The sequence below is a fragment of the Peromyscus maniculatus genome, chromosome 4 (genome assembly GCF_049852395.1).
Source record: "Peromyscus maniculatus bairdii isolate BWxNUB_F1_BW_parent chromosome 4, HU_Pman_BW_mat_3.1, whole genome shotgun sequence".
Lineage (NCBI taxonomy): Eukaryota > Metazoa > Chordata > Mammalia > Rodentia > Cricetidae > Peromyscus > Peromyscus maniculatus.
The window spans coordinates 105626070-105640696 of record NC_134855.1 but is presented as its reverse complement, the minus strand read 5'-3'; the positions used below and the strand labels follow the sequence as shown (position 1 = coordinate 105640696).

The 14627-nt window shown below is 37.3% G+C and overlaps 1 protein-coding gene across 2 annotated transcripts in view; it reads left to right on the top strand.

Moving 5' to 3' along the window:
• Positions 1–14627, top strand: part of Bub1 (BUB1 mitotic checkpoint serine/threonine kinase) — a 32032-nt gene that overhangs the window by 15415 nt on the left and 1990 nt on the right. For both annotated transcript variants that reach the window (XM_016009808.3, XM_006991511.4), the window contains exons 11-23: positions 354–412; positions 1530–1658; positions 1748–1858; positions 2596–2692; positions 3546–3627; positions 6048–6219; positions 8208–8295; positions 9569–9777; positions 11436–11579; positions 12664–12779; positions 13087–13248; positions 13409–13566; positions 13667–13835. In XM_016009808.3, coding sequence (XP_015865294.3) covers positions 354–412; positions 1530–1658; positions 1748–1858; positions 2596–2692; positions 3546–3627; positions 6048–6219; positions 8208–8295; positions 9569–9777; positions 11436–11579; positions 12664–12779; positions 13087–13248; positions 13409–13566; positions 13667–13835 — 1696 coding nt within the window. The remainder of the gene's footprint in view (positions 1–353; positions 413–1529; positions 1659–1747; positions 1859–2595; positions 2693–3545; positions 3628–6047; positions 6220–8207; positions 8296–9568; positions 9778–11435; positions 11580–12663; positions 12780–13086; positions 13249–13408; positions 13567–13666; positions 13836–14627) is intronic.

Below are 14627 nucleotides of genomic sequence, written 5' to 3'. Positions count from 1 at the left end.
GTACCTGCAACTAGGTCTTAGGCTTTCACATGCACCATAAATGAAGTGTGTTTGAATTTGGGTAGCCATTATTCTGTCTTGCCACATGGAGGAATGGTTGTTAGTGTGCTGAAATGCAGATCCAGTAGGTTCCAAAAAAACATTCAATGGTTATCTTTATTTGAAAGAATTAATATTCTCAAAGGCAAATAAATATTTCATTTACTTATACCATGACCCTAAGCAGTTTTATCCTCACCCTAACAGACTTAGCATTGTTGACAATATTTTATTGTTTCTTGAGAGTTAGTTAAAAATTCTAATGTGTAAAGTGCTTTTATTCATCAGTGTGTCTCAAGAGATTTCTCTTTCAGGTGTGTGAATCAAAGTATTCATGAATTCATGCCACAGAGTGGACCAGAACTAAAAGAAGGTAGTGTTGCATTATACTAACTTCATCCCACTTGTTTGGGTAGACTCTTGGTTTGCTAAGTGTCTGTATTGTGACTGTGTTGTAGGAAGGCTTTCCCCTTTAGAGGGTAAGAATGATGTTTAAAGCCTTAGACAATTTTTGGGCAACAATAGAAGTTCATTTATTAGTCACATCTTCCTAGTTCAGAATCCTTTGGCATTTTTCTATTAAGCTTCTCAGTGTATTAATCTGAAAGTCATAGTTAATGCGTTAGATGGGAAAGGTGATTCAAAGTTTAGTTAGTATATTATATTCTGTTTGGTACCACAGTGGAGGCATTTTCATAGAAGATAGTTTTGTCCATTAAATAATAAAGGCAGTTTGGTCATTCACTTCCTCTCCTTATGTGACTGGCATCCTTTCCACTAACAGTAGGAGCAGGACTATTTGAAATAGAGACCTATTGTACCAAGACTTTGTTCATGCTCACTAAATGCAAAGCATGTTCTAAGTGGTTAGCTAGGTAGTCATGATGAAAAAGGTGAGAATTTCCACAAGAAAAGAGCTATTATTATAGGGTGGAGAGTTAGGTTTCAAAGAAGGTGACTAGGAAGGACTGATAAATAAGCAGCCAACTTGGTGAGCCCACTTTTGGCAGAATGAATGGCAAATGTGGAGCTTTCGGGCAACAATATTCCTGTTATGTTCTAAGCACCACAGATGTCAGTACTTTAGATGAGCACCAAGAAGAGAAGGAGAAAGAGAAATAAAGTCTGAGCAAACACCAGCTGAGTGAAATGAAAACATCCTTAAGATTCACAACATAGTAGGAAGAAATGATTTACACTCTGACCATAAGCAAGTAGCAGTTGGTGTATTGTGAGCTGTGGATTTTTTTCATGACAAAACTCCTAAGTTGATGTGACCTTTATTTCTTTTTCTATAAAAGGACAATTCTTGACCTTATTTCATGGTATTATTACAAAGATTGGAAAGTTTAATCAATGATAATGGAAATAATAATAATAATTATTACTGACATTGGTAAACTTTTTAATTGTAATGACTGTAATCGTGTGCCTTCTAATGTGTTCTGAATGGCATACTGATAGTACATTTTGTCCCACTCCTTTGCTAGTGTGTGAAACAAATAAGGTTGCCAGCGTTAATTCTTTTCATACAACTCCAAACACATCATTGGGAATGGTTCAAGCAACACCATCCAAAGTGCAGCCATCACCAACTGTGCACACCAAGGAAGCATTAGGTAAAATATTTTGTTTATATGCATACCTCCAACAAATTAATAAAAACTGATTTGCAACCTGTTGACATGTATTTTTTCTGTTCTATAAGGTTTCATCATGAATATGTTTCAGGCTCCGACACTTCCTGACATTTCTGATGATAAAGATGAGTGGCCTTCTCTAGATCAAAATGAAGATGCATTTGAAGCCCAGTTTCAAAGTAATGATTTATTTAAAAGCTTCTCCTTAAGTTTAAGTACACATTACCACAGGAAGTTGCTATAGCCATTATCAAGATTTAGATATGGCCCTGCCTTTGAATAGTGTGCCTTGTCAGAGCAGGGAATGAATAAATTTCATTGAAAAGGTTGCAGTGCGTGTGATATTGGTTTGGGTTTTTTTGTTAAGTTGGATTTTTTTGTTATTGTTTAATAATGAGTGCTAAAGAACAAAAGCATCATGGGTAGGAACAGTCAGGAAATTAATTTCTCCACATGAGACTTAAGCACCTCCTGAGAAAGATGTCTAGGTGGAGTCTGGAGCCCAGCAGTGCTGGAAGCCAAAGATCATGACAAAGATAAGTAGAGTCTAGTGAGAATTGGGAAGACTGGAAATTAACATTCAAACATTAATTTTTTTTTTCTTAAAGAACATGAACAACAAAAAAATCCCCACAACTTTTGTTTTGTGCACTTCTGTTGAGTCAGCTCTGTAGCAGCATTATAGGAGGGCAGACACTGCACTGTTTGTGACAAGATCTCCATTGGGCCCTAACAGCTAGACCCAGTGACCTTGCATCAGTCACTTCTCACTGCAAAGTAGCTTATGTCATTACATAGGACCTAGTATTTTTTTAAAGATTTCAGTACTTTTTCTTATATGTAGCTGAAGTTGCTTGCTAAAGAATAATGCCTTTTCACAAGATAATAATGAGATGCCATTTTTGTTTTCTTGCAGAAAATGCAGTATCTTCTGGAGCTTGGGGAGTTAATAAGATTATGTCGTTGTCATCTGCTTTTCCTATTTTTGAAGATGGAAACAAAGAAAATTATGGGTAAAGAAAAGTCTATTTGAAATAAACTCAGGGGTGGGGGTGGAATACATGTCATCATGTGCCATAAGATGCTGCAGAAGGGCCTTTTAGGACTTGACATTGTGAGGCAGTAAGGAGATAGGGTGGTCTAGGTTGGAGTTCCACTGATGCCACCAATGAGCCTCTTATGTGCTATGCATGAGTTCCAAAACAACAGACTTCCTGTAGCAGAAGCACAGCTGAAGAAGAAATGTAATCTAGTTATAAGTTGTCAGAGAACAGATGGGTTGTCTGGATTTGAAATTCTATTAAATGTGGATGAATCTGCCTGTACATCCATAAAGTGCAGGGCCAATAAAGTAGAACAGAAAGTGGCTTATGTTGAGTAATAACCACAGAGAAAATGTTTTAAGGTAGAACAACCCATTAGCAAGATCAGGGCATAGAATGAGGTGTTTTCAGGAATCTTCACTGTAAGTTAAAACAAATGAAGCTATGTGAGTTACAGGTATCTTGGCATGGAAGAACTACATACTGAGGTAGAAAAGAGACAGCATGACCAGCTTGCAGAAGTGATATCCATATCTAGAACAGGCACCATAAATAAGACTTAAATGTTACCTGATACCCAAGACATCTTGCTGGCCAAGGTCCTTGTTTTCACTTGCTTCTTAAATTTGGAACCCAGTATAATAAAAATATCTTCTGTTACAGTTAACTCAGTTTGGAGCCAGTAATTGCTGTAAAAATAAGGAATCTCTGTAAAACCACTAACTCATTAAGTAGGATAAATGACAAATTTTTCTAACACTTTTAAGCTTATTTACTTCATTAGTATGTTTTATGATTCATAATTATACAAATCTTTCTTTAGCTTACCACAGCCTAAAAATAAGCCCGCAGGAGCCAGGACCTTTGGAGAACGCTCTGTCAGCAAATTTCCTTCAACATCAAATGTAAGTAAATATCTGCTTTATCAGTGAAATAGCTCTTAGGATGTTTTTATTTTTACCAAATGATTATGCTTATTAAATGGCATAAGGTGTATACAACTTCTGGAAAATCCAATGTTGTATGGAAAATGTATTTGTCAACAAAATTGAATTCTATAATAAGTAGAGAAAATAAAAATAATTATGTGATCCTTACTTCTCAAGAGCCATTCCTTGAGCTTGGAGGTGCCACCCAACAGTATATTTTTTTTCTTAGACATAAGAATTGAGACCTACAATGGGATATTAGTGAGAAACCCAGAAAATTGAGAAAAATAGATCAACAGTACACCACAGCAGACAAGCTTCACCTGTTCATTGGCCCGCAGTGTTCTTGTATGTTATCAGCCATTGCATCTAGACTGTCACCATGGCCCAGAGTATTCCCATGTATGCTTTTTGTCCATACTCCACATGCCCCTGTGACAGTGGTACACCAGCAAGGATTCCTCACTGTTAACCCTTTCTGAGACATGCTGCTGAACCCTGGCTCCCTGTTTTAAGTTCATGATAAGTTCTACTGAATTAACTATTGTGAGGCTCTCAATCTTTTGATAAACTGCTTACTTAGCCTTACAATTTTCCCAAATAATGGACCGGATTTTAGATTCAGTGCAACTATTTCAAAACTACATTTTGTTGAATTATTCCGCTACATGCTTTAAAAAACAAAAAAGGTACATTTTCTATATATGCTGGTGCTGAGCAGAAACTGGAACCGTCCAGTTTTTCCTTCAATACTGGAAGGGATGGTGGAATTTATTTTTTAAAATGTGATGTATAACCTGTTTATGTGGCATTTTAAGAACTGAAGGGATTTATCAAGTTTAGTTCTCTTTCCCTACAGATTCTAAAACTTAGCCTGTAATTATGTTCTTAAAGAAATGTCTGATTCTATAGGCCATGCCAGGGCAAATAGAAGATGCGCCTGGGGTAGCCTGTGCCAGAAATTAAGGATGTGATTGTTTTGGTTTTGTGTTTTTGTAAAGTGAGGTGGGTGGCACAGGAACAAGTCAGTGATCAAACCTGGGATGATTTGAAAGAGCAAATAAGTCAAGTAATATTAAATTATAACCCAAGAAATAATGTTTGTATGAATATGTGTCCATATTTATACAATAGGGTAGAGGGGACAAATCTCCCTTACAGAAGCATTCCAAGGAATCTAGAAGGTCACCATTAGAACACTAAGATAGTAACTGCTTATAGGCAAGGCCCGTGGATGACTACTAATGTCACTGAGAAGAAACGGTATCTGCATAGCTCCCAAGCATCTTTTCAAAATTATCAGTTACTAGACTGGTTTAACATTTCTCCGAGAGGGCCAATGAGATGGCTCAGCAGGTAAAGATATTTATCATCAACCTGAAAGACCTGAGTTTGATTCCTGGGGCCCACATGGTAGAAAAAGAATTGACTCTCACAGTTGTCTTCTGACGTCCACATGTGAGCAGGTACATGTATGTACCAAGTACACACACTCACAAATAAGTAAATGTAGTATTTCTCCACTAATTCTTTGATGATGCCCTCTGGAAGGTAGAGTTTACTTTACCTCCCTTTCTGTATGGGCAGGTCCTGGTGATTTGCATCAAAAGAAGACAGGGGGAGAGGAAAAATAGTTTAGTGAAGAAAACCTCAGGGATACCTGGCCAAGTGATTGGGTTAACTTCACTAATAGTAAGGTGTGTTTATGACACATATTCCCAAAGTTTGATCTGATAGTCCTCTCTAAAATACATAGGCCTAGTATAGAAGCCTCTATAGTTCAGACTAGAGGCACAGTCACAGATCCTGACCTCTATTCTAAAGTATCAGTGCAAGAAAGGGTTGTTTCCACAAGTGGTTGTCGTCAGGAGCAGCTGGGTAGACAGAACAGCCATGTGTAATGTGTTGACCTATGTTGGAGATTGGGGAGGAAATAGAAAAATCAAATAAGGGCTCCAGTTACTAGTATTTTTTTTTAAATAAACCACATTTCAGACAAGATTACCATGAAAAGGGACGTAATGAAGAAAACCAACTCTTTACTATCTCTGTAACTCTTTTCAAATTTAGTGAGTTTTTACAAGGTAAAAACATGTCCAGGTGTTATACAGCCCTGTTGAAGTTTGCTAAAATCAAGAGGTTTATATCTATGTTTCTTTAAATCCTCTTTTTTTTTTTCAATTCAAAAATATTTGGAGTTTTGTTTGTTTGTTGTTTTAGACAGGAGGTCACTATATTGTTGAGGATGATTTTGAACTCCTAAGTTCAAGTGATCCTCTTTACCTCCTGAATTGTTTGTACTCCAGGGTTACATTAACGGCCAGACTTAAAGGGTTGATATGTCAAATTCATCAACAAAGCAGGCGTTGCTCTTTTCAATTCATCTTCTGTTGTAGGAAGTGCCTCACATTGATGAGTTTGTGGACGATTCAACAGTATGCGGTTATCGATACAACAAAACCATAGCTCCCAGTTCTAAAAGTACAGATTTTACATCTGCTCCCCAGCTTTCATCTACACCGTTCCACAAATTCCCAGCAGATTCAGTGCAGATTCCAGAAGATAAAGGTGTGTGTTCAATTATTTTAGTATCTTCTGCAAAAGTGTACTGTTTAAACTGTAAAGAATCTTAAAATCCACTTATGTGTGTATCCATGGTTTTGTTTTTGTTTTTGCTGGGGTTTTTTTTTTTTGTTTGTTTTTTTTGACATTCTGTCTTCACAGTCTATATTTTAAAATTTTAATAAATAGGTAGAAAGTGGGAAAAAAACCTTTACAGTCACTCAAAGGTGTATATCCAACAGAAGTATGTTGTATTGTGATAGCAAAGAAAGGGCTACTACAAAAAAATTAAGTTGTTTAAATATTAGAAACAATGAACATATATTAATTAGTAATGAATAACCAGTTTTTGTCCGTGAAGTATCTTATCTTCAAATTTTATCACTTTAGACATATGGACAAGTATACTATGCAGAGAAAATCACATTTTAATATTTTTATCTGATGATTTCAAGAGAGGAATTATAAAACTCCTATCAGTTCTCATTTTAATCTCATGTCTACTGTAACTTTTATATAAAAGATATACATGTGTGAGCTGTAGAGATCGCTCACCAGTTAAGATCACTGACTGCTCAGTCCTCCAGGGTTTGGTTCCCAGGGACCACATAGCGGGTCCCAACAGTCTGTAACTCCAGTTTCAGGGGATCTCATAGCCTCTTCCAGCCTCTGTAGGTACTGCATGCACAGATGCACAGATATATTGTACAAATAGAACACTCATCCACATGAAATAATTTTTAAAATATGTAAACGATCTACATTTGAATTTTTCTCCAATGTTACTACATTGAACACAGACATTAGGTACTATGTTCCCATCTAAAAGGTATAAACTGTGATGTCTGGAAGCACTGTGCCCTTTGAATAACTGTCAGTTTACTAGCTGACTTATAGCACTGTCAGGACTTTTTAGAAAGAATAATCGTTCGCCAAAGCAATACCAAGGTATTGAGATGGCTCAGCAGATAAAAGTGCTTGCTGCCAAGGCTGACAACCTGAGCTTGATCTCCAGGACCCACATGTAAGAAGAGAGAATATGACTCCTGCAAGTTGTCCTCTGACCTCCATACATATGCTCTGGTGTGTACTCACTAAAGCACACACACAAACACAATTTTAAGAACAGTAATTAAATAACTGCTGGAAAATTTTACTTCACTAGATAGAAGATATTCTAATGGGATTATGACCTAAAAACCTAAACATTAACCTCGGAGTATAAGGATATTTTCTTAGAGTACTAACCCAGTATGTTTTATTCCTTTTCTCAATCTTAGAGGAGAAGTTAGTTCACACTTGGACTATTTTTAAATGCCATCACAAGTTTGCTGCTCAAGTAAAATTTGTTTTAAGTTGTTCAAATTGAAAACTAATCCAAGAAGAGTTCTTTGAAGTGCCAATAGTTACTATTCTTAGGGTGTTTGCCACGGTGGTTCTGTAAAAAGAAGCTAATGTTCTCATATCAATAAGTATCAGTACTTGTTTATAAACAGATAGGATTACAGAGTACTAAACCACTTGGTAAAGTTTAGTCTATAATTCTGCCCCATCTATTGTCATGTCAATAAAGGTGAATTTTTTTGTTTTTAAGTTAGAAGAAACAGTGATTTAATTACTGCCAGTATCTAAATCTATTCAGTCAACTAAATGCTGACTCAACAGTTTGTTAAACTGAAAGACACACAAAACTCTATATAAAGCCCACTAGAAGGGTTGCAGCTTTTTAGTCTCCCTCTGTGTCCTCATATCAAGTTCTCCTGCCAGTGACTGTCTGTGGGCTGGTCATCCTGCCTAGAGTGGACCTGCTATTTATTCTTTGAATCCTAAGTAATTTTTTTTCTGATCATAGCACTTTTTACTATGGGGCACTGTTTTGAAGTTGTAGTGAAAGTCAGTATGAAAAGGAGTTCCAGCCTTTGTGACCATATCAAATGGTGTTTGTGTCTACATGTGTATGTAATATGTCTGTCTATGATGTTTTTATATTTCAGAAAATGTGGTAGCCACACAGTATACACATATGGCTTTGGATTCTTGTAAAGAAAACATGGTGGACCACTCAAAAGACAGAAAGCTTGGGTATTGTGTTTGTCACTCTCTTCTTCCATTGCTTTTTAAGATAGAGTATTATACTGTATTCAAATGTGCTAAGGCTAATAAGATTTTATTCAATGGTAGCTTTAAGTCAGAAGGTAATTATTTGTTAATGTAAACACAGTGATGAATCTAAGCACTTGGTATATCAGGGCAATTAGAGAAACAGCTTGGGTAACAGATCCCTGAGCTAACATTTTCTGAAATTCAATCCAGGATTCAAGCTATGAATCCTCTTTTGATGGGTCAACTGTTGCAAAACTAAAAAAACACATAATTTGTGCTTTGCACACCCATTTAATTGAGAAAACCAGTGCCTCTTACGAGAAGATGGGATGTTTAAGCCTCTTTAGGTACTGCTGCAAAAGTAAAGTTCCATTGTATTTGATTAGGCTGGTGCATGTAACAGATACATACATTATAATGCAGGCACGGTGTTTATGCTTTCTATGTGCTGTGTCCTCTTAATCCCTGCAATAACTTGAGTTATGACCGTTACTCTGTTAAACCCTTATTATACATGAGGAAATCAGGTCTCAGGGACAAAGTGCTGATCTAAAGTCATAGAACTTCTAGTTTATGGAATTGCTGATTAAAAGCACATGAGTTCCATGATACCATACCACACACACACACACAAAGACAGCTGAGAGCTGAAGTAATAAGGTAGAATATCACCTATTTGACCTGAACCAGGACTGACAGTTTTTCATTGTGCTGTAAGCTTGCAAATGACAGCAAAATCACATAAGTATTAATGTAGATTTTACAAATTTAGCACATAGGTGAAATCACAACTATAAAATACATGAATGAGAATCCTCATCGTGTGTGTGCATGTGTGAGCTGAGATATTGTACCAGAATCTTGTTGGATTATGATGATATTTTGTTTGTCTTAGTGTTGTAAAATAACCCATTTTTAGAATGAAAAACACTCAAGTCTTTATTATAGTAGTGCTATTTAGATGTAGCTTTGGGGGAAAAACTCATTCCTCCCTACAATTCCTATTAAATACCAAATATATCACCTTACCTGTTTACCTAATACATTAAATGGCTTTGGTTTTATTTCTGTTCATATCTTAGTAGCTTGAGTATTTACACATATTTGTTTAATGAAAGTTATTTGATCAACTCAACCTGTGAGATAATTTTGAATAGTGTTCTTAGAATGAAAGGAAGCTATTTTATTTTGATCAAATCTAATAGGCTTCTAATCACGTGAAGTTTTTGTTTTCTCTTTTTTGCACATCCAGTCCAATTCAGGAGAAATTTTCATCATCTTTACATTATCCTAGCCAGCCTGCCACAGGTGGTGTACTCACGCAGGAAGCAGTGTTCGGCCTTGAGGCTTATAAATGCACAAGCACTGACCTTGTGCCCATGGAGGACCTACCAGATGCCAGCGCTGGGCTCCAAGTTGAATGGATGCAGACTAGTTCACTTGGAAATGTCAATGCTCCAAGTATGCACACATGCTCAATCTTAGTTATGCCATAAGAACAATAGCATAGAAAAGCTATTCCATGAAAGAACTGAGTGGGGAGTAAATATACTTAATAGAAAATAAACTTAGACAAACTTGTAACTGCATCACAAAATAATTCACTACTAACACATTTGAGATCCGTCAATCCATTTTAATCTTGAAAGATACCAAGATCGCTACTGTTAAAGGCGCACGCCTTTAATCCCAGCACTTGGGAGGCAGAAGCAGGCAGATCTTTGTGAGTTCGAGTACAGCCTGGTCTACAGAGCAAGATCCAGGAAAGGCGCAAAGCTACACAGAGAAACCTTGTCTCAAAAAAACAAAAAAGAAAAGAAAAAGAAAAAGAAAAAGGAATTAGGGGTCTGGAGAGATGGCTCATTGGTTAAGAGAACTGTTGACTGCTCTCCAAGAGGACCCAGGTTTGGTTTTCAGCACCCACATGATGGCTCACAACCATCTATAATTCTAGTTCCAGGGCATCTGAAACCCTCTTGTGATCTCTCTGGGCACCAGGTATACACATAGTGCACATATACACATGTGGGCAAACACACATATAAATAACTCTTTCAAAAAAAAAATTTTTTTAAAGAGTTCAAGGTTGAGAGTTTACTATGTGTCAAACATATAATCTAATGTTACCCTCACCCCTGTATGTGACAGAACATCAGTCAAGACTGAATATTAAGAGGTATCTTCCTCTGTCCCTTATACAGAAAGTCTTGCATAGTGATTGAGAACATAGAATCTGGAAATAGACTAAGTTCTAAGCTCCAATTCCCATCTCCCCAACCAAGTTTATGGTGCTCCTGTTTAAAGTAGAGGTCAGTTGGAGGATGACTCAGGGATTAAGAGCACTGGCTGCTCTTCCAGAGGACCCAGGTTCAGTTCCCAGCACCCACATGGTCTCACAACTGTCTGGGACTCCAATTCCAGGGGATCTGATGCCTTCCCATATACATACATGCAGGCAAAAAAATCTATACATGTTAAAAAATTAAAATAAATATATCTTAAAGTGAAGGTTATAGTATACCTTAGAGACTTACTGTAAGAACTAAATGAGTTAATAAATCTCAGAACTATGTTCTGTTTATACTAAGAAAGTAGTTTCCATGTTGGAGAGTAGCCTTTTCAAACCACCACTGATAGAATGTTTTATAATACGAAATTGGAGACAAGGCTTTGTCTTCCTTTAGGGATTGTTTTCTCTCTTGTGTACACAGTATTCTCATTCATGCAAATTGTATGTAGGTAGTGTACTTTGTATATTAGTGGGGAAGCAGTAAAAGAGTATATGTCTGAGCACTAGAAGCAACTAATTAATAGTGTCCAAGTGTACTTAAAGGCATGCAGCTTTAATTTTTGAAGGCACGAATCCTGCAACTCCAGATGAGTCAGGAAGCAGCTAGTTGATTCCCTTTATCACAAAGCATAGTCACCTAAATTTGTAGACCTAAAGGGACAATAATGACAGAACTACCATTTTTAGCTTCTTTTATTATTGACTCAGTGCTTTACATAGGGTAAGATTTTGAAAGCTTATTTAATGAATATCTTTACTTATTTATCTAAAATTTCTGTTGAAATATTTGAATGCTGAATTTATTTCTTTTTTATTTTTCCTATTTAAGACTTTACTATTGAGAACCCATGGGATGATGAATTGATTCTTAAACTTCTGTCTGGGCTATCTAAACCAGTGAGTTCCTATTCAAATGCTTTTGAGTGGCCATGTAAACTTCCAGCCATCAAGCCCAAGACAGAATTCCAATTGGGTAAGAATTTTATGGATAATAGAACTTTGAATTCTTGTTTGTGAGAAACTGATAGTAACTCTGAGATTTCCCTACCCTTTCTGCCTTCAAGAAAGAATTAATATCTACAGTATTGAGAAATTTTGTTAAGCTGTGATAGTAGAATTTTGATTGCTGTTGGGACTTTAATTTGGCAGTAATCTATCAGAGTTAAAAATACATGTACTCAGCCAGGCAGTGGTGGCGCACACCTTTAATCCCAGCATTCAGGAGGCAGAGCGAGGTCGATCTCCTGGTCTGCAGAGCAAGATCCAGGATAGGCACCAAAACTACACAGAGAAACCCTGTCTTGAAAAAAACAAAAAATAACAAACAAACAAACAAAATATGTACTCCAGGCTGGAGAGGTGGCTCAAAGGCTAAAAGCACTTTCTGAGCCGGGTGGGGTGGCACATGCCTTAATCCCAGCACTCAGAAGGCAGAGGTAGGCAGATCTTTGTAAGTTTGAGGCTAACCTGGTCTGCAAAGCAAGTTCCAGGGCAGCCAAAACTGTTACACAGAGAAACCCTGTCTTGACCACTACCAAAAAAGACCACTTTCAGGAGACCTCAGTTTGGTTTTACCCATGTTTGGGTTCCAGTACCCATGTTGCGCAGTTCACAACCACCTAAATCCAAAACTCTTCTGATATACAAAATTGGCCTAACCATTCTAAACTATTACAAATATTAATAAAGTTATTATATGTCTTTTTTATTCTCCTGTAAAATATGTATATTCTCCAAAAAGCATTACAGATTTCTACATAGTCTTTGTAATACCTCAACAGTTGTACAGAGCAGACAGAACAGGTAATGGAAGGGCCAGGACCCAAGGCCACACATATAAGTATACTGGGCCATCAGAGCTGCCCTCACCCCGCCGTTATGGAGAATTTGTTAAGGAGGCTCTTTCATGACAGGTATATGGTTTACTTTATTTAGGTCTGGGAAAACTTCCCCAGATCATACCCATTTGTATTTATTAAAGTAGTTCAGGTACCAGGAATTCTTCACTTTGATAGTCCTTATGGCTTTTTGTCAATTTGACATCCTTATCTTCCAAGGTTCTTTGCTGGTCTATGTCAATCACCTTCTTGGAGAAGGGGCCTTTGCCCAAGTCTATGAAGCTATTCATGGAGATATGAAAGATACCAAAAGTAAACAGAAATGTATTTTGAAGGTAAATGACCTGAGTAACTTCTTGTATAATGTAGATGTGAATTTTAGAAGTTGTGATCTTCCCTTACCTCCTCCCCTTTAAATACTGATGTCAATGAGGCCTCAGTCAACAGTTAAACACAGCTATCCTATGAAGACTCAGAATTGTCTTACCACTAAGATTATCCTGCAAGCCCTATACTGCTGACCAGCCCTTAGCTTGTCCTCGAGTTTTGTCACATCCTTAACTGGGAGGAGTTGCTTTCTTGCTATTCTTTTACAGAATATGGATAAGGATATGCATATCACATCCCTGATTTGATTTGCAGGTTCAGAAACCTGCCAATTCCTGGGAATTCTACATTGGGATGCAGCTGATGGAGAGGCTGAAGCCAGCAGTGCATCACATGTTCATCAAGTTTTATTCTGCTCACGTATTCCAGAATGGCAGCATATTAGTAGGGGAGCTCTACAGCTATGGGACGTTACTAGTAAGTGTCTAATTTTCATGACATGAACATGAAATGCGTGTGCATTTCTGGTTTTTACCTGTACTAGTTTTCACAATTGGAACATTTATTGGAATAGAAAGCAGGTATAAAGCCCTTGACTTGAAATTTCATTAATCCTCTACAAATCCATTATTTCTAGAATGCCATTAACCTTTATAAAAATACCCCAGAAAAAGTGATGCCCCAGGCTCTCGTCATCACTTTCGCTATCAGAATGCTTTACATGATTGAACAAGTCCACAGCTGCGAAATCATTCATGGAGACATTAAGCCAGATAACTTCATACTAGGACACAGGCAAGTGTGACACTCTTGTGGAGTTCTTCCCTAACATCTCACTGCTATCCTTTTGTTATTTGTGCTCATGGATCCTGGTCCTTGTTTGTATTTAATGTAGATTTTTGGAGCAGGATCATGAAGACTTGGCTACTGGCTTGGCACTGATTGACCTGGGTCAGAGTATAGATATGAAACTTTTCCCTAAGGGAACTGCATTTACAGGAAAGTGTGAAACGTCTGGTTTCCAGTGTCCTGAGATGCTCAGTAGCAAGCCATGGAACTACCAGGTATGGAAGGAAAGCAAGAGGTTTGGAAACATGTTCTTTATTACACCTACCAGACTTTCAAAATGAGTTTAGAGCTCCAGGTAGTTTGAACTGGTCACTTGGACATTGAAGGAAAAGTAGAATGTAAGGCTGAAAGAGGAAGAAGAAATTCTACTTTTCAAGAGTCTTCCTCTCTTAGTACAGAGTCTGTCAACAGAGCAGAAAAGCAAATACATTCTGTGAGATAGTTTCAGAGTTTTTAACAAAGTAGAATATTAGTTGGCAAGTAAAGGGGATACTACTAATTAGGGTAAATGTAAAGATTTTGAGCCTGGGTTAAACCAACTGCCTAGTTTCCAAATAAGAGCTGTGGCTTCCAAAAGACCATAATAAAATGGGGGGGGGGGGGCTTATATCTAGTCGGTTACTCCCAGTAAGGCTTCAGGTAGATGAATGCTGATCTGGGAGTGGATTGTAGATAGTTTGCTATCCTACAGATTTGGACCACACTAGAACGTTCTTTTCTATTATGAACACATCACACAAAGGCACTGATGTACAATACCACCAGAGTCTCAGGAGATAAAATTGGAACAACTGCCAGGCTGAGAGATTATTGTGTTTGCACCAAGTGATAGAACAAAGGACTTGAGGAGGACATTATTTAAATGAAGATAGAGCTTCCCAAAGGGTTACCTCAGAGGCATTAGTGTTTTGTGTTCATAGAAGCCTCACTGAAAGCTTGGATAAGCGCTCAGAGAAGCAAATCACTGGATTTGAGAATTCTGCAAATGTAAAAACTCTGTGGTTATT